At 43.3% G+C, this 25,610-nt stretch overlaps 1 protein-coding gene across 1 annotated transcript in view; it reads right to left on the reverse strand.

The window, feature by feature from the left end:
- The window catches only part of PTPRQ (protein tyrosine phosphatase receptor type Q), a 228,069-nt gene that overhangs the window by 110,905 nt on the left and 91,554 nt on the right, over nucleotides 1-25,610 (reverse strand). Inside the window, exons 26-27 of the mRNA XM_075274511.1 lie at nucleotides 8,453-8,625; nucleotides 3,426-3,603 (exon numbers count right to left, since the gene is read on the reverse strand). Of these exons, the coding sequence (XP_075130612.1) occupies nucleotides 3,426-3,603; nucleotides 8,453-8,625 (351 nt within the window). The remainder of the gene's footprint in view (nucleotides 1-3,425; nucleotides 3,604-8,452; nucleotides 8,626-25,610) is intronic.

Raw genomic sequence — 25,610 nt, forward strand, 5'->3', positions numbered from 1 at the left:
AAGAAAACTCTGATCATCATCATCCTCCTCTGATAGAATCATCCTTTCAGTGAGTGTTAATACTTTCTTTGTTAGGTCTTTTATTACCTTGAGAGAATTGAAGTATTTATGTGATGCTGACAAGCCTGAACAGTAGTGTCAGCAGAAAAAGCAATCACAGGTTAAGTAAGTTTCAATGTGCATGAATATAGTGACTGTGCACTATAGTGCCCCCATGCACCTGTCTCTGTGTTTTGACTCATTGACCTCACATGTATATATGTATACTTTCACAGTGATATTTTGTGTAAACTGCTTCAAGCTAGATTTAAGGACACAATTAGACAATTCTCCTCCTGCAGCATATGAAAGCAGTGACCAGATATGTTTGTGTTCTGTATTCTGATTCATACTTTGTGGGTTTGGGGTGGTTTTAGAGTACGCTTCATATAGAATTCGGCATTTTTTCCGGATGACCTCAGTTGAGGTAAAAGCAATAGCAGAAACCACATGAAATAACTGTTATCTATTTGTGTGCATGTGGTTTATTGGGATCGGCCTTGTACTACAGAGGAGTATTTACTGCACTTGTTCAGGTTTCTATAGACCTGATTACCCGGGTAAAATGCTTTTAAACATCTAGGAATATGTACAAGTAATGTACACTGGCTACCTTATGGAAAAAACAAGATGTGAAATGTGTGGAAATGATTTTTCAGCTTCATCCACATAGACTGACTGTTTTGCAAAAGTATTTTTTACGACTGGACATACCCATTAGATTTCACCTGTTAGTTTTTATGAGATCTGCTAACGTGTATGTTTACAACCCAAGAAACTCCCTCAACCACTGAGAAAAGTTTAGACACTCAGATCTTAACCTGTCCAATAATTTCTTTACTCTGGAGGCAACTGGCACTGAAGGTGTAAAAGTAGCGATGTTTAACTAGTCAACTGTGTGCTACGCATTGCGCTATTTGCATATTGTGGACATTCTGATTCACTTTAAATAATAGGCAGCTGATCTCATGGCTATATATCCTCCTTTTCCTCTCCACTATAAGGGGGCATTCACACGGAGTAAAATGGCGTGGATTCTGGCATGATAGCTTGCAGCAGATTCAGCGCAGATAAAAAGCCTCCCATTGACTTTTACATGCTGTTACTTCCTGCTGTGCAGCTTCCTGCGTAGCTGCTGCACTAACTCCCTCACACTCAGCCCTCCCTCACTCCTACACTCCCTCTCCCAGTCTCTCATTAGAATAGTGATTCCGCCCATTACTAACCTCTCACCCCCCCATGTCTCTCTAGAATAGTGATTCCCGCCCACCCTCCCTCTCGTCTCCCATGTTAAGCTATTCCGCCCACTGTAGAAGACAGGAAAAATGGGAGGATCCATTCTCCAGACACAGGAAGGCTGGTAAGTATTGCAGGGGATAGGGGAGGGGGAAGAGTAATGGTGACATTCTGTTTTGTAAGCGGTAGAATGGAATGTCACTGGATTATCAGAAAGTGTCACTAGAGCAGTCACATGACCGCTCCAGGGATATGGGTAATTATAGATTTTTTTTTTAAATTAAAGTATATTAGAAGTTAGGGGAGGGAATTTAGTTTATGGGTTAATTTTAAATTTATCCTGGACAACCCCTTTAACTGCAAACGGCTGGAAGAAGTTTTGCTTGACTACTGCAAAATAAATAACGTAATACATTGTGGTCTTTAAAATAAAGGAGCTGACCACAAAGCCTGGCCAAGGCAAATCTGCAACAGTTTTTGGGATCTGGTCTTAGTGACTTCCTAGGCTGGATTATAGAGGGGAATGTCCCTAATGATATTTCTTCCCTTAATTGACTGGACTATAAAAAAAAACTTTTTATTGAAGAAGAACAGCCATGATTAAATCTCTTTTGGGTTATTTTATATGCCATCAATACATACTTCAGTCCATCTATGACCTATAGGTAAGGCCATTGCACCACCATTTCAGCTATTGTGCCACATTTTCATGCCACAATTTTGTCAAAAACTAAGCCAATAAAAAAGTGGTTTAAAGTTCAACTAGACAGATAATGAAATACCATCAGGCAATGTTAGAAATCTGGTATGTAAGGGGCCACATGGTGGCTCAATGGTTAGCACTGCAGCCTTGAGCTGGAGTCCTGGTGTTCAAATCCCGCCAAGGGCAAAAAAACATCTACATGGAGTTTGCATGTTCTCCTCGTGTTTGCATGGATTTATATTCCAAAGACATACTGATAGGGAAAAAAATGTACATTATGAGCTCTATGTGGGGCTCACAATCTACATAAAAAAAAGAAATCTGGTATGGTATATAGTTTTGGTTTATCTGCTCCAATTACGCCTTCTAAGCATTGAGAGAACAGAAGTAAATAGACAGATGAAAAGCTATACTGAATCTATTTCCACAAGACTACATATCAATCTGTTCAGCTCCTCCTGTTTTATAACAAGCTGACTGCAGTATTTTCAAGGTGACTGGTTCTCTTTAAGGACTGCAGGTACCATAGATGGGTCAAGTCAAAAAATGAAAAGGCCATAGCACTCACAACATTGCTACAACCACTTGAAAGAGCTGATCTGCAGGAAATGGGATGCCGAAAAATGCTACATTGCCGCAACGTGGGGCTTTAGCCTTAGGAAGTACTTATACTTCTTTTGTCTGTTCAATCTACTGCTGGCTTTGGCTAAAAAACACAGCAAAATTTGTAACAGAAAAGCTGCTTTTTGCAACGTGAGGCCTCAGCCTTAAGAGGGAGTCCAGAATACAGGGCAAGAATAAAAGAAATTCTCAAACAATAAAGCACATGTGTCCAGTGGTTTAAAGAAGTCATAATGCAAATTTTATAGATACAATAAAAAGATATGTAAAGTATCTATTTCATCAACTCAATACTTTAGAAATATTATTTTAACCATATATCTGTCAATTTAACTATTCACAAAATATCTCTATCTCAAGAAAGCAGTGTGCTTTATTTACACCAATGGATGTGTCTGCATGACAATGGTGTCTTTATGTCAAAAAGGTCGCCTACACCTGTTTGCCACCACACACGCTGACACTAACAGTTTGACCTATATGACTCCACGAGTGACACTTAAAGGGCCATTAGTCAAATGTTCCTCTACTGCAGAGCTCTGTATGTTACAGTAGGTGATACGCTAATCCCTAATAGTCACACCTGCTCTGGCAACTGTAATAACTGATTGTCTATGCAGCCTGCCCGGGGGCTACAGGGGGCTACTCTTTCTTATAATGGAGGTCAACAATGTGACAAGAAAGTAGCCTCTTCTTGGGTGGCTTTGCCATATGCCACAAACATTTTTAAGCAACAGTAACAACAAAAACAATGCAATAAACTATATTGGTCAACCATGTATTCACATAGTAAAAAGTTACATTTTATATTGTTAGCCCACATTACCAGTATCACCATTTGGGTTGTTGTAGAATGCTACCGCAGACATAGATTGACCGGTGGGGAAAATATCAGCTGATCCTTCGTACACTCCAGACATTGCCTCTTTTAGAGGTCCCAAAAACAGAGATTTGGTATATTCATTCACCATGGTTGAAGTCTGATAGTCGGAGTTATAAGGGTACTGTAAATAAGGATATAACAAGGACTGATTAGAATACAACTTACAACATTCCATTATTTATATTTATACCAATATGTGTAAGTATGATTGTAGCATATTCTGGCAACATGTATTGAATTCTATGTGTTACTGGCATGTCAACCCCTATAAATAAGATAGTACAAGTAAGATTTTTAGGATGACTATTTAAAGGAAATTTGTCAGCAGGGTGAAGCATATAAAACCAGAAACACAGTTAGATAGGTCAGGCTCACCTGAATGTAAAACCTATTTCCCACTGAAAATTCATGCATCTGTTTCCAAGGGATTCCTTTATTTCTGAATTTGGAGCACTAAGGGTGGCCCCATTGCTCGAGACTGCTAGGCCACATGATGTGCTAATACATGGGCACATATGTGAGAACCTGGGGCCAGGGGAGATTTCATCATAAATCCCTGGCCCTGTCACTCCAAGAAGGGAGGGGAGAAGGAGGACGTATTAGAACAGTTTGGAGCAACAGAGACACTCTCAGTGCTCCATATTGCTCATTTGCATATTGTGAAATAAATTAATATCTCTGCAATGGAGGCCCAAATTTCATGTTACATTTAGGTTAGCCTGATCTGATCAACTATGTTTCTGATTTATTATGCTCCACCCTAGTGACAGACTCCCTTTTAAGGGAGTATTTCACGTCCAAACACCTCCCTAACCAGAAATATATCTAGGGCTCTTTAATAGGAAAAGAAGCATACTGTTGTGATGTGGATATGGATATTCAGCTGCAAGTGCTCCAGACTAGAAGTCTAATATACCAGATTTGCCTTAAGACAACCATAATGCAGGTAAAGGCTGATAATGCCTGGAGGACATTGGGAATTGATTTCAGAGGAGGGTATGAGAATATGCAAATGTCTGTAGGCAAATCTGACAAATTGAGCCCACTCCCATTGCACTTGAAGGCTGATTTGAATATCCATAAAAAAACAGGATGATGATTTCTACATTTCTTCATTGCCTTATGGTCAAAAAGATATCTTTCTACTGCGACTAAAGTCTTCTACAGTGCACTATTACTGATTTCAGAGGTATTTTGGACTTTACAGACTCTATTTTAGTAGAAGACCATTTTAGCATTCAAGCTAACCAGACACCCTGCCCCTGTGGTCCAATTGATGAGTCGCATGGTCAAGAAGAACCTCAAAGGGTCCTGCTCTTGCGAGCTTAACCTGCATAGGGACAGTGATTTTTTTTTAATTATTTAATCAGGATAATGTAAATTAATTTTGTACTGGGTTAAAAATCTTGCTTGAGAAAATACACATGAACCCTGGACAAACACCAGCTGACTAATCCATGTTTAGACAAGTTGTGGCTAGGAAAGAAGATTGAGCTGCTGTATGTTATTTTAAAGACAAATTAAAGTGAAGAATAAGGGCTGCCACTTAGGTCACTGACTATGGCACAAGACAACCTTGAGATCCATCATAATTGCTGCAGCAGATCCTTCATTTAGCCAATGAATGGACATGCCTAAAACTCTTCACAGAAGCAATAAATGGATTTATTAGGGGACCCATGAATAACACCCTAAAGAAAACTAAAGCTGAAATGCTGGATTTTCAGTTAAGTCGCCGTTAGTGCAGCTGCAAGTGGACTCATACATCAATCACTGAGACAAGAGCAAACATACAGTAGCTGGCTTGTTCACACCCCGACCACTTACAAGGGAGGAAATGGGCTGCCACTTCTCATTAATGGGGAAAAATATAGAATGAAAAGCTTAAAACTGGTAGACTAAAAGAAGTAGATTGCAAAAGCGTCAGTCTACCACAGAAAGATGGTAGAAAGGCGTTATAGTGCTTTTATGGCTCATATATGGAAATAATAAAAATACATCTAATGTGGAAATTCCATTATTGTCCACCTGTTTAATGGTTGTTGTTTTTTGGGCTTTTTTGGGGGGGATTTTTTTATTGCTTTGTTCATTTTGTACCAATTTTAATTTACACAATGCTTCAGAATCCGAATTTTGCTTCTTGTGACCAGAGTGTGGTGTATCAGATGAGTTTAGAATGATTTTACCCAACTAAAAAGGACAGCTAAATCAGCTATACATATAATAATATTAGTATGATGGTTTCCCAAAACACCAACTCAAATCCATGGGGAGAATATCTGATATCATGCAAATATCTATATGGTATAAAGCATTTCAAATCTTTGGATCACGGATGAATTGCATCTTTCGAGCTAATCTATTGGAATATATAAACAACTCACAGTGTACAAAACTATATAATTACACTAAAGATATAGTAAAACTAAAATTCAGTAAAATATAGAGTAAAGTAAATGATTTAATGCTGTTTTAGGCCGGGGCCCCATGGGAAGTAAACACCGCGATTTGCCCACAGCGGAGACACTGCGGGAAAAATCGCGGCGTTGTACAGTGCAGGCAAAGTGGATGGAATTCATGCGAATCCCATGCCCACTTTGTGGAAAAGATCGCAGCACAGACACACTGCGATTTGCAAAGCTGTTGCGGCTTTGCAAATCACAGCATGTCAATTATATCTACGGAAACGCCGGCAGCTTTCCCGTAGATATAATGGGAAGAGAAAGTCCGCGGAGGAAAACTCTGTGAACTTTCTCTTCAAAGCACTGCGGAAAGAACCGCAATGCGATCACGCATATCACAGTGAAAGCAATAGGGAATAAAGCCTCCCATTGATTTCAATGGGGAACGCTCGTCTGCCAGCACCCATTCAAGTCAATGGGAGCTGGTTTTTATGCGCTCATTCTGAACGACTTTTATGTTCAGAATGAGCGGAGCATATACTCTGTGTTCAGGCTCCCTTAGTCCTTTGTTTTATGCTACATGCACATGAATGTGTGCGTGAGCTGGATACATTGTAAAATGCTATTTCCATTGTCCTGTTCATACCTCCCAGACTCTCGTCAGTGAGCACAGGCTGCAAAGTGATCAGGTACAAGACCTGTCCTGAATTTTTTCCTGAGTACACAGCCCCATAAACAGACCTATTAAAATACACGGGTGTGTGTATGGGGCCATAGTAAATTATGTGAATAACATGGCAAGCATACTGACAATGAACATGTTTATGTGCATAGAGTCTAAGGGTAAGTTCACACAGGGTATTTTGGTCAGGATTTCGAGGCTGTATCCGCCTCAAAATCCTGACCAAAAAGACTTATTTAGCCAACTGCTATTCCTTATGACCCAAATCCCTCACAAACATACACATACTTTTGCATTTTGATCCACCAAGCAGGCATGATTTCTAATTGGGAAGATTGTGAGTAGGACAACTAGACTAGAAGTGGCTTATCTCCCCTGGAAACAAAAGTATTAGGCCCTTTGAAGATGACCATGGGAGAGGTCATTGTGCTATCCGGATTCTTCCTGGATAGCACATTGACTCATTCATTTCTATTAGCCCACGTACATGACCATGTATTACCACAGACTTGTTTGTGGGCTGACAGTCGAGGCCGCAAAACTCAGAACAGGTCCTATTCCTGTCTGGTTTTGCAACCGTGTTTCCGCAGCTCCTATTCATTGAATGACATCCGTGTACCGCTAATCTTTGCCCAAGCCAGTTATTACCATATGCTCAGCTGAGTGTGCATGTTTATGTTTAGCAAGCATTGCTGACATGAAGCATTGAGATTCTGAGGTTGCAGGGTGACCATGGAAAAATGTTTTTGAATTGTCTCATTGCAGTGTAATAATAATTACTATTACTCCTATTTACATGACTTATTTCTCTTACAACAGTGGAGCATATATAAGATAGAACTGGTGGCGCAGAACTGGTTATATGATGGTCTCTAGTGGAAGGGACATTTATCGTGAGCTGTGAGACATTTTAAAGTGTAAGTTACATCAATCACATTAATGGTGTTTTTTACAAAGTGCTAAACCTGTCACTATGACAGTACTGATAAGTCTTCTCCTCCACGTCTGTCCATGCTCATAATCTACCAGCAGACATCTACAAGGCAAACACAAACTCTCGTCTCCCTTACATTTTAACTTTTGAAACATTTTGGTCAGTAGGGATCTTACTTATAACATTTGGACCTGTCTTTCCATGGACCTCATTCATTAAAATAGTGTATTCTTTTTTTGTTGTACTAAATAGAGCAATAAACTAAAAAATGTTAACCAGACAAATATTTGCCAAATTCTCACAGAAACCTCAGACACTAAAGCCTGGGTGTGACCATTACTTATGTACCACCAATACCTACACCCTCACTACTTTTGGCATACAAAGATTCAATATGCCGACAGATGTACCACCAATATTCAATGTGCACATAGTCAGATATGTCTGATTAATGAAACAAAATCCTCCATGCACTTTCCTTGTCAGCAATACACTATATACTAGGAAGACTTTAAAAGTCCTACTAGGCCATTTGTCTAACTTCCTCGAATAGTGACAGAGAAAAGCAAGGGATGGAGGCAAATGTTTGACTAGTTGAAATACAGGTTCAAATATCACTTACATTTGAGGATCTAATATCTTCCCATGTTGTAGTTATGTTTATAGAGAAAACAATATTTGGTTTGTGTTTTGTCTTGATTTTTATTTTAATGTTACAACTCCCAACAATCCTATCAGCACTACTTTAATTGAAGAAATAACAGGAAACACTTGTAGGTGTTGAACTATACCAAGTAGGTGTAAATGGAAGAAAGGGAGTCTCTGTCTAATCTTACAGAAGACTTGTAGATTAGGCAAAGTGTGAAAACACTCACAAAGCAATAAGTGATTACTAATTGTTCAATGCATAAAGATCAACACAAATTCCAAAGAACAGAAGAAACCATGCTACCTTATATTTTCCTGTGAGAATTGTATTTTCAATGGCCATTCCTGTTTCTTTTACGAATGCTCTAACCCTGTATTGGGTAATGATGCCATTTGGTTGCAGTGGTCTTCTCCAGCTAACTGTTATAAAGTTGGCTTCCACTTCTTTTGCATTTAAATCAGAAACAGCGCTGGGTACTGGGAAATGTATAAAAAGAAAGTGAAAACATTAAGAATTCAATCCCCATTAAGTTCCTTCCAACCTACACATTAATACGATGTCTACTAGTACTAATGTCTAGTTATTCAATTCCAGGTTTCAACTGTTGGAAAAGGTTCAACGGAGAGAGACATAAAACTGATAAGGGTAATGGAGGACTAAATGAGTTAAAGCTGTTTAGTCTGGAGAAGAGGAGTTTAAGGGGAGATATGATAAACCTGTATAAATATATATAAAAGGCCCATACAAGAAAGTTGGGGGAAAGCATTCCATGTAAAATCCACTCAAAAGTAAAGAGAGCACTCCCTCCACCTGAAGAAAAAGGTTTTATTGCAAGCACCGACAAAGCTTCTAGACTGTAAAAGACTGTGACTGTGGAATAGCCTACCATAGGAACTAGTCACAGCTGACTGCTTCAAAAATGGATTAGTTCCCTTTTTACAACAACCATTCATCCATGTAAAGGCCTTAAAGAGGACCTCTCACTATCACCGGCAAGTCAAGCTCTTTACATCAATTAATAGGTGCTTATCTGCTAGTTCTGGAACAGTTGAAACTATTTTTCTAGCTCCCACCATTCCCAAGCAATCAGTGCTCTTAGTTTTGGTGGCTGATATACTATTTAGTCTCTGTACTGTCAGGAGGGCGGTGTCAGACAGGACCAGACAAGGGATGTGATTCTGAGCTCTGACATCGGCCGCCTCTCATTGGAGCTCTGCATCAAATCCCCTGCCTGACCCTGCCCTTCTGACATTACAGAGCTTAAATAGCACATCAAGTATCAATATTACCAGCACTTTTTGCTCAGGAATGGTGTGGGCAAGAGAACTTTCAAGGTGCTAAGAGCTTGAATAGGTTTAGATGCTGAAAGGTCTTCTTTAAAGAAGTTTTCCCTCTAAAGTAACTTATCCCCTACACATAGGATAGGGGATAACCTGAACAACCACATAGTCTACCAATGATCAGGAGAACAGGCGACTTTGGTGGTTGGGCCGTGAGCATTCTAATCCATTCATTTCAATGGGAGTTCCATTTATGTCATTATTTTCCTTTTTTGTGTGAGCACTATTGTGTAATCAGGCAATAAACTGTTCATTGAACACAGCACCTTTCTTCATGTAAATAGGGGATGTGCTGCTGACCTGCAATTCTTAATGTTGCTAATATGCATTCTTAATGATGAGACTGGGCTGTCTCCTGGCGTCCTGGAACCTAGGTGTAACTCTACGGTAGCACTGGAGTGGTTATAGATTTTGATGATATTTACATCACTTTTGTGCTTTAAAGGGGCTTTATCATTGGGAAAAGTAATTTTTAGCTAAGCACATACTTGCATAGCCTTTAGAAAGGTTATTCCACACGTACCTTTTGTATGTTAATTGCCTCAGTAGTCTTTGAATAAGTCCATTTTTATTCATATGCTAATTAGACTTCTACGTGCACCAGAAGTTTTTATTAGTGCTATGAGAGCAGGGAGATGAGTCATCAACACAGTAGCCTCTCTTCTCTCACACACATAGAGAATAGAGGGTGCACAGAGACACTTCCGGTGCACGGAGAAGGCTAATTAGTAGAGATGAGCGAACACTATTCGAAACAGCTATTTCGAATAGCATGCTCCCATAGAAATGAATGGACGTAGACGGCACGCGGGGGGGTTAAGCGTCCGGCCACCGGCAAAGTCTGCGTGCCGGCCCCTTCCATTATTTTCTATGGGAGTGTGCTATTCGAAACGACTGTTTCGAATAGTGTTCTCTCATCTCTACTAATTAGCATATGAATAAAAACGGACTTATTCAAATACTACTGAGGCAATTTACATACAAAAGGTAGGTGTGAAATAGGTTTTCTAAAGACTATGCAACTATGTGCTTAGCTAAAAATGACTTTTCCAATTACTTTTCCCAATGACAGAGCCCCTTTAAATGTTAATAAAATAGGTGCAGGTGGTAGCACCACCAACTTTAAGAAAAGAGGTGCGGCCAGCTCAAAAATGTCACTTGCACTTATATAAGTCGCAGGTGGTGTTATATAGTCACAAGTCACAGCTATTCCATTTTTCTGGCATAGAGGATTTGATGAATCCTCCCCAGAGTGTATTTTGACTGTGTAGTATGTCCATTATTGCTGTGTGTTCTGACACTTTGCAATGCAAAAGTAGAAAACCAGGACAGCTCTCTGTCTAGTGAGCCTGAAAGTTACTGTTCTGGCTGGATTTGCTGCGGCCAGTGACAATGTGGGATGTCTGCTATGGGCATCTCATTGTGAAACCAATATGTTGGGGGTTATTTAGCCCTAACCAGAAATCTCTATATGAAAGAGCTATATAGGATTTTAGCTCAGAGCACTATAACATATGAGATATTTTACGTAAAGGTGTGTATGGGCAGCATTTTTCTTTCTCTTTGTATTCTTTCACACTGAATTGTACTGCATACAAGTTTCCAAAGCAATTACTATAAGTGTATTGTTATGTGCCTGCATATACAGTAAAGAAAAAAAGAGAGAAAAGTTCTCATGAGAACATTTCCTGTGTATCTTTCTCTTGCTTACTGTTTGTATGCTAAGATACAGTATTCAACACCCAAAAAAGGGACCATTAGAGGTAAAAGCAAACAGAAGATATCACTTCACAGGTCTTAATCAGAACAATTAGAAAGTCTTTTGTTTGCACTAAGACTATTGTCACTTAATTAAGAGATCACAAGTACAGTAGGCCTAGACTCATCCTCAATATAGGCTGCTCAAGACCATGCAAAAGTCTTTAAAGTGCCACTGCTGTCACACCGAGAGGCCCTGCCACTTAATGATGTGTTAGGTCCCACCCTGCTCCTGGCCAGGGGAAACAAAGGTGTCAATGCTAATCACCACTGTAGTGTAGAAAGGTCAAAATCACACCATTATGTCACCTGACAGACAACTGAAAGCCTGCTCTAAAGGGCATGTCCTAATACTGGTCTTCAATGTTACATTAGTTCATGCACCATTTATACATATCTATGTTTATATAAGGAATGATTCACCCTTCTGTAATGATAAAGATATTAGAAGTTACCAAGAGATTCTGTCACCATATAAGAGTACAAGGCTAGAGGTCAAGTGCATTGTTGTAGGTCACAGATCAGGGGTCACTCCTAGTATTCTTTATCATTTATAGTAAGAGCAATACTACTATATTTTCTATACTACACACATCTGCACCTGCAGAACCTCTTTTTGAACAATAAGGAGTGATTCATGTCCATTCTTGTTTGATTTTCGAGTCTGGAGCAGTAAGAATAGTGCTAAGTATTGCTTATCTATCTATCTATCTATCTATCTATCTATCTATCTATCTATCTATCTATCTATCTATCTATCTATCTATCACAGCTATACATTTGGATCAATTTTGAGGGAAACTATTCTTACAAACAGTGCGAGGATAAGGGGTACATTTATTATTACCGGGGGTCTGACAGGTGGTCCCTCTATGTGTATGCACTACCAACTATGACTGTACACTGAAACTCCATTCACATAGTTAGTGTTAAGACCACATTCTTGTAAGGTAGGTTATGGCAGTCAGATGTCCAGTTAATTTTTTTTTTTTTAATATCTAAAAAACACCCATCAAATCGACTGGATTGTGGAGTTGGATTGAAAGCCACTATAGTGCTAATTACTGAGTCATTGGGATGCCCATGGCAATTGAGACACTGAATGGTAATGGGTGAACTGTAAATATGAATTGGGACTCTGTGGATGAAAATTTGGGTTCTGAAGAGATAACAGAGTGGGCACTGCAGACGTTGTAGCTATATCTGTATGATGTCTTTTAAGGGGCATTATAAGTTTTTTCCTGTTTGATAGAATTCTGCAATAAAGGGGAAATAAGCCCTGTAGTCACTATCAATACCTTGCACTGTCCAAACATAGTACTAGACTTGTAGGCCCGCAGGGCATTGTTTTTCACATGCACAACCTGCAGGATGAATTAGTCAGTCTACTGTGTGCGGACAGGACACCTGGAGTATGTCCATAGACGGACATGTGCATATCTCTTCTCCACAAGACAGGACCTAGACAATCACTCACTCCTGCTCAGATTTTGAGTGACAGCTCTAGCATCCATCCAGGAACCTCATATAGCCATCTCGCAAGTATAGAAAATTCTGGACACTTCACAGTCATTCATTTACTTCAGTGAGCCTGTATTGAAAAATGGATGGCAATAGGACCTGTCCAGAGTTTTGCCTGGGTGTGTGGATGGGGCCATAGTATATAATAGGTCAGTGTGCTAGCTGAAAAACATGGATAGCACACTGACAAGATATGTGTATGAGACCTTGGGCTCATTTGTACATGTGTAGCAATAATCCTCTTTTTCTAATTCTTGTAATCTGTATAAACATTTTGGTCTTGGTGTACTAGCAGTCTCTCTGTGCGCTCACTTACTGTTTGGCCTGTCATGGACTTGTGGTTATAAACCAGAACCAATCCAAGAAGGCAGAACCCCATAGCATAGAGAATAAATTGCTGCGCCACTGCTGCGGTGGATAAGATGTGCCCTTGCTCCATACATTTCAGTGGGAGTACCAGAAATAGCCTTTGTAAAGCACTCAGCTATCTTTGGCTCTGCCATTGAAATGAATGGAACAGGGGCACATCTGTATCCACCAGAGCTATGTTCTCAATGAGAATAAGTATTTGTAAGTGGAACCCAATTATCTCCAAGAAAAGTAACCAGGATATGGGCTCCTCAAGACCAAGAACTGGAATACCAATGGATAAGAATACTTCAGATTTTATTGGATAACGCGTTTCTGAATTTAAGCGTTTCGAACCCCTTTGTTATAGTTGTATGTTCTCACACAGCAATATAGAGATATGACGAAGGGGTGCGTTTTCCAACACGCTTTAAACCCTGAAGCGCATTATCTAATAAAACCTGAAGTATTCTTATCCATTGGTATTCCAGCTCTTGGTCTTGAGGAGTGCATGCCCTGGGTTACTTTTCTTGGAGATAATTAGGTTCCACTTACAAAGGGATTCTACCACTAAAGCAACATTTTTTCTAATTACCACTGCGGCCTCCCAAAAATGGCCGCCGGCCGGCCGCGGTACGCTCCTGTATTGAACTACAAGAGCAAGAGCGGCCTCCCAAAAATGGCCACTGGCCAGCGGCCATTTTTCGGAGGCCGCTCTTGCTCTTGTAGTTCAATACAGGAGCGTACTGCGCAGGCGTCGGAAGTTGGACCGAGACGGAAGACAGAAGAGGCGGGGTTGCAGCTGAAGATGGAGGCGTCGCTGGAGTGAGCTCTTGGGCAGCAGTGGGGACGCCCCCACGCCATTTGAGCGCTGGGGCCCGCCTTCATTGCTGTGGAGAACTCATTTGCATACCGTTAAAACCGGTATTTCTGAGGAACTGTGCCACGGAGACCACGTCTAAAGGTAAGAGACGAATAGCCTTTCTTAAGGCTATTCCGACGTGGTAATTAGAAAAAATGTTGCTTTAGTGGTAGAATCTCTTTATTGTTCTTTTTGCAAATTTGTTTTCGACCACCAGAGTTAAAACAACATTTGTAGCATTTAGTATGCTACTGTATGAGAAATAAACCACACATTGCAGAAAAAAACACCAGTGGACATGCTGCAATTTCCAAAACTGTGGCAGTTTTGCAAAGAGCAGTATGTCAGTTATACCTACAGAAGCACTAGCGGTTTACCTATAGGTATAATGGAAGCAGAAGTCCACTAAAGAAACCCTCTGAAAATTGATGCGGGCAAGAGTGATGCGATTCTGCTGCAGTTTTTCACTGCAACCCGCTACATGGGGCCTCATCCAAACTAGCATATACCATTTTACTATTCGACAACTATTAACATTGGTGTTTAAAACCTTGAGAATAAAATCCTATTTGTCTCAAATGCTTTTTTGCTGCAGATGAATATGAGGGGTCTCAGTCTGAAAAGGATTTTTATGTACAATCTGTTTTAAAGGGACAGGTCTGATTTTGAGCCTATTTTACTTTGGGTATCTCGACTGGTATTTCAAGGGTCGGTATGTCAACATTTATTTAGAAGGCCTGGATGTCTATTTTTATCAGGTGCTTATATCCGGATATTTGGTTAGGGGGCTTGGTAGGTGGTTAAGGAGGTTTAGATTGTGGTCTATAGTAGAATACCGGAATTCTTTATTCACTTTTTGGCTGAAGGTATCATATGTAGAGATGAGCGAACACTAAAATGTTCGAGGTTCGAAATTCGAATCGAACAGCCGCTCACTGTTCGTGTGTTCGAACGGGTTTCGAACCCCATTATAGTCTATGGGGAACATATACTCGTTAAGGGGGAAACCCAAATCCGTGTCTGGAGGGTCACCAAGTCCACTATGACACCACAGGAAATGATGCCAACACCTCTGGAATGACACTGGGACAGCAGGGGAAGCATGTCTGGGGGCATCTAACACACCAAAGACCCTCTATTACCCCAACATCACAGCCTAACAACTACACACTTTACACACTCAATACCACCTCTCTGACAGTAGGAAAACACCTTGAAACATGTGTATTTGGCACTTGCAGTGAGGAGAGCTTGTCACCAGCAGTGAATTTGGCCCTTGTAGTAAGTTGAGGTTGGCACCAACATTTGTTTTGAAAATCAGGGTGGATTGAGCCTCTAACCAGCAGAGTTTGGGCAAATTCATGGTGGAGGGAGCCTCTAAAAACCCCAGTTTGGACCAATTCATGGTGGAGGGAGCCTCTAAAAACCCCAGTTTGGACCAATTCATGGTGGAGGGAGCCTCTAAAAAACCCAGTTTGGACCAATTCATGGTGGAGGGAGCCTCTAAACAGCCCAGTTTGGACCAATTCATGGTGGAGGGAGCCTCTAAACAGCCCAGTTTGGGCAAATTCATGGTGGAGGGAGCCTCTAACCAGCCCAGTTTGGGCAAATTCATGGTGGAGGGAGCCTCTAAAAACCCCCGTTTGGACCAATTCATGGTGGAGGGAGCCTCTAAACAGCCCAGTTTGGGCAAATTCATGGTGGAGGGAGCCTCTAACCAGCCCAGTTTGGACCAATTCATGGTGGAGGGAGCCTCTAAAAACCCCAGTTTGGACCAATTCATGCTGGAGGGAGCCTCTAAACAGCCCAGTTTGGGCAAATTCATGGTGGAGGGAGCCTCTAAAAACCCCAGTTTGGACCAATTCATGGTGGAGGGAGCCTCTAAAAACCCCAATTTGGACCAATTCATGGTGGAGGGAGCCTCTAAACAGCCCAGTTTGGGCAAATTCATGGTGGAGGGAGCCTCTAAAAACCCCAGTTTGGACCAATTCATGGTGGAGGGAGCCTCTAAAAACCCCAGTTTGGACCAATTCATGGTGGAGGGAGCCTCTAAAAAACCCAGTTTGGACCAATTCATGGTGGAGGGAGCCTCTAAACAGCCCAGTTTGGGCAAATTCATGGTGGAGGGAGCCTCTAAAAACCCCAGTTTGGACCAATTCATGGTGGAGGGAGCCTCTAAAAACCCCAGTTTGGACCAATTCATGGTGGAGGGAGCCTCTAACCAGCCCAGTTTGGGCAAATTCATGGTGGAGGGAGCCTCTAACCAGCCCAGTTTGGACCAATTCATGGTGGAGGGAGCCTCTAACCAGCCCAGTTTGGACCAATTCATGGTGGAGGGAGCCTCTAAAAACCCCAGTTTGGACCAATTCATGGTGGAGGGAGCCTCTAAACAGCCCAGTTTGGACCAATTCATGGTGGAGGGAGCCTCTAAAAACCCCAATTTGGACCAATTCATGGTGGAAGGAGCCTCTAACCAGCCCAGTTTGGACCAATTCATGGTGGAGGGAGCCTCTAACCAGCCCAGTTTGGGCAAATTCATGGTGGAGGGAGCCTCTAAAAACCCCAATTTGGACCAATTCATGGTGGAGGGAGCCTCTAAACAGCCCAGTTTGGGCAAATTCATGGTGGAGGGAGCCTCTAAAAACCCCAGTTTGGACCAATTCATGGTGGAGGGAGCCTCTAAAAAACCCAGTTTGGACCAATTCATGGTGGAGGGAGCCTCTAACCAGCCCAGTTTGGACCAATTCATGGTGGAGGGAGCCTCTAAAAACCCAAGTTTGGACCAATTTATGGTGGAGGGAGCCTCTAAACAGCCCAGTTTGGACCAATTCATGGTGGAGGGAGCCTCTAAAAACCCCAATTTGGACCAATTCATGGTGGAGGGAGCCTCTAACCAGCCCAGTTTGGACCAATTCATGGTGGAGGGAACCTCTAACCAGCCCAGTTTGGGCAAATTCATGGTGGAGGGAGCCTCTAAAAACCCCAATTTGGACCAATTCATGGTGGAGGGAGCCTCTAAACAGCCCAGTTTGGGCAAATTCATGGTGGAGGGAGCCTCTAAAAACCCCAGTTTGGACCAATTCATGGTTGAGGGAGCCTCTAAAAACCCCAGTTTGGACCAATTCATGGTGGAGGGAGCCTCTAAAAAACCCAGTTTGGACCAATTCATGGTGGAGGGAGCCTCTAAACAGCCCAGTTTGGGCAAATTCATGGTGGAGGGAGCCTCTAAAAACCCCAGTTTAGACCAATTAATGGTGGAGGGAGCCTCTAAAAACCCCAGTTTGGACCAATTCATGGTGGAGGGAGCCTCTAAAAACCCCAGTTTGGACCAATTCATGGTGGAGGGAGCCTCTAAAAAACCCAGTTTGGACCAATTCATGGTGGAGGGAGCCTCTAACCAGCCCAGTTTGGACCAATTCATGGTGGAGGGAGCCTCTAAACAGCCCAGTTTGGGCAAATTCATGGTGGAGGGAGCCTCTAACCAGCCCAGTTTGGACCAATTCATGGTGGAGGGAGCCTCTAAAAACCCCAGTTTGGACCAATTCATGGTGGAGGGAGCCTCTAACCAGCCCAGTTTGGGCAAATTCATGGTGGAGGGAGCCTCTAACCAGCCCAGTTTGGACCAATTCATGGTGGAGGGAGCCTCTAAAAACCCCAGTTTGGACCAATTCATGGTGGAGGGAGCCTCTAAAAACCCCAGTTTGGACCAATTCATGGTGGAGGGAGCCTCTAAAAACCCCAGTTTGGACCAATTCATGCTGGAGGGAGCCTCTAAACAGCCCAGTTTGGGCAAATTCATGGTGGAGGGAGCCTCTAAAAACCCCAGTTTGGACCAATTCATGGTGGAGGGAGCCTCTAAAAACCCCAATTTGGACCAATTCATGGTGGAGGGAGCCTCTAAACAGCCCAGTTTGGGCAAATTCATGGTGGAGGGAGCCTCTAAAAACCCCAGTTTGGACCAATTCATGGTGGAGGGAGCCTCTAAAAACCCCAGTTTGGACCAATTCATGGTGGAGGGAGCCTCTAAAAAACCCAGTTTGGACCAATTCATGGTGGAGGGAGCCTCTAAACAGCCCAGTTTGGGCAAATTCATGGTGGAGGGAGCCTCTAAAAACCCCAGTTTGGACCAATTCATGGTGGAGGGAGCCTCTAAAAACCCCAGTTTGGACCAATTCATGGTGGAGGGAGCCTCTAAAAAACCTAGTTTGGACCAATTCATGGTGGAGGGAGCCTCTAACCAGCCCAGTTTGGACCAATTCATGGTGGAGGGAGCCTCTAAAAACCCCAGTTTGGACCAATTCATGGTGGAGGGAGCCTCTAAACAGCCCAGTTTGGACCAATTCATGGTGGAGGGAGCCTCTAAAAACCCCAATTTGGATCAATTCATGGTGGAGGGAGCCTCTAACCAGCCCAGTTTGGACCAATTCATAGTGGAGGGAGCCTCTAACCAGCCCAGTTTGGGCAAATTCATGGTGGAGGGAGCCTCTAAAAACCCCAATTTGGACCAATTCATGGTGGAGGGAGCCTCTAAACAGCCCAGTTTTGGCAAATTCATGGTGGAGGGAGCCTCTAAAAACCCCAGTTTGGACCAATTCATGGTGGAGGGAGCCTCTAACCAGCCCAGTTTGGGCAAATTCATGGTGGAGGGAGCCTCTAACCAGCAGAGTTGTGGGAAAGCAGGGTGGAGGGAGCCTCTAACCAGCAGAGTTGGTGGAAATCAGGGTGGAGGGAGCCTCTAACCAGCAGAGTTGGGGGAAATCATGTTGGAGGGAGCCTAGTATTAGCAGAATTGTGCAACGCTTATGGTGGATGAGTATGAGGATGCGGAGGAATTGGAGAGGTTGAGTACAGACATGGAGTTTCATGTTGGGGTGCTTTACACAGGTGGGCACAAAAATGAAGGCTCTATCCAGTGGTGGTTCATTTTTATCAAAGTGAGCCGGTCGGCACTCTCAGCTGACAGACGGGTGCGCTTGTCAGTGATGATGCCACCGGCTGCACTGAACACCCTCTCAGATAGGACGCTGGCGGCAGGACAGGACAGCACCTCCAAGGCATATAGGGCAAGTTCAAGCCACAGGTCCAACTTCGACACCCAATACGTGTAGGGCGCAGAGGGGTCGGAGAGGACAGGGCTGTGGTCGGAAAGGTATTCCCGCAACATGCGCCTATACTTCTCACGCCTGGTGACACTAGGACCCTCCGTGGCGGCACTTTGGCAAGGGGGTGCCATCAAGGTGTCCCAGACCTTAGACAGTGTGCCCCTCGTTTGTGTGGACCGGTGAGAACTTGGTTGCCTACTGGAGGAACTGCCCTCCCTGCCGCCAACGTCACATGCTGGAAACATCTCCATCATATTCTGCACCAATTGCCTGTGGCAAGCATTGATGCGATTGGCCCTCCCCTCTACCGGAATAAAAGACGAGATGTTGTTTTTATACCGGGGGTCAAGGATAGCAAAGATCCAGTACTGGTTGTCCTCCATGATTTTGACAATACGCTTGTCGGTTGTAAAGCACCCCAACATGAACTCAGCCATGTCTGCCACAGTGTTAGTTGGCATGACTCCTCTGGCCCCACCGGAAAGTTCAATCTCCATTTCCTCCTCATCCTCCATGTCTACCCATCCGCGCTGCAACAATGGGACGATTCGAAGTTGCCCGGAAGCCTCCTGTATCACCATCACATCATCGGACAACTCTTCTTCCTCCTCCTCCTCCTCCTCCTCCTCCATTAAACGCAGTGAAGCGGACAGATGTGTGGACCTACTCTCCAGCTGTGACGGATCGGATGCTATCCCTAACTCCTCTGTGTGATCTGAGTTATCCCTGATGTCAATCAGGGATTCTCTCAGAACACACAAGAGCGGGATTGTAAGGCTCACCATCGCATCCTCAGAGCTCACCCTCCTTGTGGACTCCTCAAAGACCCGTAGGATGTCACAAAGGTCTCTCATCCATGGCCACTCATGGATGTGAAACTGAGGCAGCTGACTTTGTGGCACCCTAGGGTTTTGTAGCTGGTATTCCATCAAAGGTCTCTGCTGCTCAACCACTCTATTCAACATCTGAAACGTTGAGTTCCAGCGTGTGGGGACGTCGCACAAAAGCCGGTGTTGTGGCACATGCAGGCGTTGCTGGAGAGATTTTAAGCTAGCAGCGGCTACTGTCGACTTGCGAAAGTGGGCGCACATGCGCCGCACTTTCACCAGTAGCTCTGGAACATTGGGGTAGCTCTTTAGGAAACGTTGCACCACTAGGTTGAAGACGTGGGCCAGGCATGGAACATGTTGGAGTCCGGCAAGCTCCAGAGCTGCTACCAGGTTCCGGCCGTTATCACAAACGACCATGCCTGGGCCCAGGTGCAGCGGCTCAAACCATATTGCCGTCTCATCGAGGAGGGCATCCCTCACCTCGGAGGCAGTGTGCTGTCTGTCCCCCAAGCTGATCAGCTTCAGCACAGCCTGCTGACGTCTACCAACGCCAGTGCTGCAACGTTTCCAACTCGTAGCTGGGGTCAATCTAACAGCGGAGGAGGAGGCGGTGGCGGAGGAGGAGGCGGTGGCGGAGGAGGAGGCGGTAGAGGAGGAGGAGGAGGGGGGTGTTCTTCTCGTGTCCCTGCCAGGAATGTTAGGCGGGGAGACGAGGTACACCGGGCCAGTTTGGGAAGCAGTCCCAGCCTCAACTACATTCACCCAGTGTGCCGTCAGTGAAATGTAGCGTCCCTGTCCGCATGCACTTGTCCACGCGTCGGTGGTCAAGTGGACCTTTGTGCAAAGCGCGGAACTAAGGGCCTGCCTGATGTTGAGTGACACGTGCTGGTGCAAGGCGGGGACGGCACACCGGGAGAAGTAGTGACGGCTAGGGACGGCATAGCGAGGTGCCGCAGTTGCCATCAGGTCCAGGAAGGCGGGAGTTTCAACAAGCCGGAACGCCAACATCTCCTGGGCCAGCAGTTTAGCGATGTTGGCGTTCAAGGCTTGCGCGTGTGGGTGGTTAGCAGTGTATTTCTGCCGCCGCTCCAATGTCTGAGAGATGGTGGGTTGTTGTAAAGAAGCGCCTGATGGTGCCTTTGATGGTGCAGGAGAAGGAGATAAGACAGGAACAGGGGAGGATGAGGGAGAAGTCAACAAAGTGGCGGAGGCAGATGAAGTGGTGTCCTGGCTCGTCCTCTGGAGTGCATCGCCAGCACAGTCAGCAGTGGCAGTGGCAGAGGCAGAGGCAGTGGCAGAGGCAGTGGCAGTGGCGTGAACGGCAGGCGGCCTTTGTCCTGCCGTTGCTGCCTGCCACTGATTCCAGTGCTTGGATTCCAAATGACGGCGCATTGAAGTGGTGGACAGGTTGCTCTTCTCAGAGCCCCTAATCAATTTCGAGAGGCAAATTGTGCAGACAACACTATATCTGTCCTCGGCGCATCCACCACTTCCTCTTCCAACTCCTGTCTCATCTCCTCCTCCCGCACAATGCGCCGGTCAACTGGATGCCCTGACGGCAACTGCGTCACATCATCGTCGATGAGGGTGGGTTGCTGGTCATCCACCACCAAATCGAACGGAGATGGAGGAGACTCTAGTGTTTGAGCATCTGGACACAGATGCTCCTCTGTTAGGTTCGTGGAATCGTGACGTGGAGAGGCAGGTTGAGGGACAATGAAAGGAGCGGAGAACAGCTCTGGGGAGCAGGGACAGTTGGGGTTATTGTTCTGTGAAGCTTGGGAATTTTGGGAGGAAGGAGGACAAGACTGTTGGGTAATAGGAGGAGAGGAGGCAGAGTCTGACTGGCTGCTGGACAATGTGCTGTAAGCGTTCTCTGACAGCCATTGCAAGACCTGTTCCTGGTTTTCGGGCCTACTAAGGTTTGTACCCTGCAGTTTAGTTAATGTGGCAAGCAACCCTGGCACTGTGGAGTGGCGCAATGCTTGCTGCCCCACAGGAGTAGGCACGGGACGCCCTGTGGCTTCACTGCTACCTTGCTCCCCAGAACCATTCCCCCGACCTCGCCCACGGCCTCGTCCACGTCCCTTTCCGGGAGCCTTGCGCATTTTGAATTCCCAGTTAGAAATTGGCACTATATACCAGTAGAAAAAATTGTGGGTGCACGAAACCCCAATATATTCTTTGAATTCCCAGTCAGACAATGGCACTATATACCAGTAGCAAGAAATGAGGGTATTTATAACCCCAATATATTCTTTGAATTACCAGTCAGAAACTGGCACTATATGGCAGTAGCAAGAAATGAGGGTATTTGTAACCCCAATATATTCTTTGAATTACCAGTCAGAAACTGGCACTATATGGCAGTAGCAAGAAATGAGGGTATTTATAACCCCAATATATTCTTTGAATTCCCAGTCAGACAATGGCACTGTATACCAGTAGTAAAAATTGTGGGTGCACGTAACCCCAATATATTCTTTGAATTACCAGTCAGAAACTGGCACTATATGGCAGTAGCAAGAAATGAGGGTATTTGTAACCCCAATATATTCTTTGAATTCCCAGTCAGAAACTGGCACTGTATACCAGTAGTAAAAATTGTGGGTGCACGTAACCCCAATATATTCTTTGAATTCCCAGTCAGACAATGGCACTATATACCAGTAGCAAGAAATGAGGGTATTTATAACCCCAATATATTCTTTGAATTCCCAGTCAGAAACTGGCACTATATGGCAGTAGCAAGAAATGAGGGTATTTATAACCCCAATATATTCTTTGAATTCCCAGTCAGACAATGGCACTGTATACCAGTAGTAAAAATTGTGGGTGCACGTAACCCCAATATATTCTTTGAATTACCAGTCAGAAACTGGCACTATATGGCAGTAGCAAGAAATGAGGGTATTTGTAACCCCAATATATTCTTTGAATTACCAGTCAGAAACTGGCACTATATGGCAGTAGCAAGAAATGAGGGTATTTGTAACCCCAATATATTCTTTGAATTCCCAGTCAGAAACTGGCACTGTATACCAGTAGTAAAAATTGTGGGTGCACGTAACCCCAATATATTCTTTGAATTCCCAGTCAGACAATGGCACTATATACCAGTAGCAAGAAATGAGGGTATTTATAACCCCAATATATTCTTTGAATTCCCAGTCAGACAATGGCACTGTATACCAGTAGTAAAAATTGTGGGTGCACGTAACCCCAATATATTCTTTGAATTACCAGTCAGAAACTGGCACTATATGGCAGTAGCAAGAAATGAGGGTATTTGTAACCCCAATATATTCTTTGAATTCCCAGTCAGAAACTGGCACTGTATACCAGTAGTAAAAATTGTGGGTGCACGTAACCCCAATATATTCTTTGAATTCCCAGTCAGACAATGGCACTATATACCAGTAGCAAGAAATGAGGGTATTTATAACCCCAATATATTCTTTGAATTCCCAGTCAGAAACTGGCACTATATGGCAGTAGCAAGAAATGAGGGTATTTATAACCCCAATATATTCTTTGAATTCCCAGTCAGACAATGGCACTGTATACCAGTAGTAAAAATTGTGGGTGCACGTAACCCCAATATATTCTTTGAATTACCAGTCAGAAACTGGCACTATATGGCAGTAGCAAGAAATGAGGGTATTTGTAACCCCAATATATTCTTTGAATTACCAGTCAGAAACTGGCACTATATGGCAGTAGCAAGAAATGAGGGTATTTGTAACCCCAATATATTCTTTGAATTCCCAGTCAGAAACTGGCACTGTATACCAGTAGTAAAAATTGTGGGTGCACGTAACCCCAATATATTCTTTGAATTCCCAGTCAGACAATGGCACTATATACCAGTAGCAAGAAATGAGGGTATTTATAACCCCAATATATTCTTTGAATTACCAGTCAGAAACTGGCACTATATGGCAGTAGCAAGAAATGAGGGTATTTGTAACCCCAATATATTCTTTGAATTCCCAGTCAGAAACTGGCACTGTATACCAGTAGTAAAAATTGTGGGTGCACGTAACCCCAATATATTCTTTGAATTACCAGTCAGAAACTGGCACTATATGGCAGTAGCAAGAAATGAGGGTATTTGTAACCCCAATATATTCTTTGAATTCCCAGTCAGAAACTGGCACTGTATACCAGTAGTAAAAATTGTGGGTGCACGTAACCCCAATATATTCTTTGAATTCCCAGTCAGACAATGGCACTATATACCAGTAGCAAGAAATGAGGGTATTTATAACCCCAATATATTCTTTGAATTCCCAGTCAGACAATGGCACTGTATACCAGTAGTAAAAATTGTGGGTGCACGTAACCCCAATATATTCTTTGAATTACCAGTCAGAAACTGGCACTATATGGCAGTAGCAAGAAATGAGGGTATTTGTAACCCCAATATATTCTTTGAATTCCCAGTCAGAAACTGGCACTGTATACCAGTAGTAAAAATTGTGGGTGCACGTAACCCCAATATATTCTTTGAATTCCCAGTCAGACAATGGCACTATATACCAGTAGCAAGAAATGAGGGTATTTATAACCCCAATATATTCTTTGAATTCCCAGTCAGACAATGGCACTGTATACCAGTAGTAAAAATTGTGGGTGCACGTAACTCCAATATATTCTTTGAATTACCAGTCAGAAACTGGCACTATATGGCAGTAGCAAGAAATGAGGGTATTTGTAACCCCAATATATTCTTTGAATTCCCAGTCAGAAACTGGCACTGTATACCAGTAGTAAAAATTGTGGGTGCACGTAACCCCAATATATTCTTTGAATTCCCAGTCAGACAATGGCACTATATACCAGTAGCAAGAAATGAGGGTATTTATAACCCCAATATATTCTTTGAATTCCCAGTCAGAAACTGGCACTATATGGCAGTAGCAAGAAATGAGGGTATTTATAACCCTAATATATTCTTTGAATTCCCAGTCAGACAATGGCACTGTATACCAGTAGTAAAAATTGTGGGTGCACGTAACCCCAATATATTCTTTGAATTACCAGTCAGAAACTGGCACTATATGGCAGTAGCAAGAAATGAGGGTATTTGTAACCCCAATATATTCTTTGAATTCCCAGTCAGAAACTGGCACTATATGGCAGTAGCAAGAAATGAGGGTATTTATAACCCCAATATATTCTTTGAATTCCCAGTCAGACAATGGCACTGTATACCAGTAGTAAAAATTGTGGGTGCACGTAACCCCAATATATTCTTTGAATTACCAGTCAGAAACTGGCACTATATGGCAGTAGCAAGAAATGAGGGTATTTGTAACCCCAATATATTCTTTAAATTCCCAGTCAGAAACTGGCACTGTATACCAGTAGTAAAAATTGTGGGTGCACGTAACCCCAATATATTCTTTGAATTCCCAGTCAGACAATGGCACTATATACCAGTAGCAAGAAATGAGGTTATTTATAACCCCAATATATTCTTTGAATTCCCAGTCAGAAACTGGCACTATATGGCAGTAGCAAGAAATGAGGGTATTTATAACCCCAATATATTCTTTGAATTCCCAGTCAGACAATGGCACTGTATACCAGTAGTAAAAATTGTGGGTGCACGTAACCCCAATATATTCTTTGAATTACCAGTCAGAAACTGGCACTATATGGCAGTAGCAAGAAATGAGGGTATTTGTAACCCCA

The sequence above is a fragment of the Leptodactylus fuscus genome, chromosome 5 (genome assembly GCF_031893055.1).
Source record: "Leptodactylus fuscus isolate aLepFus1 chromosome 5, aLepFus1.hap2, whole genome shotgun sequence".
Classification (NCBI taxonomy): Eukaryota; Metazoa; Chordata; class Amphibia; order Anura; family Leptodactylidae; genus Leptodactylus; species Leptodactylus fuscus.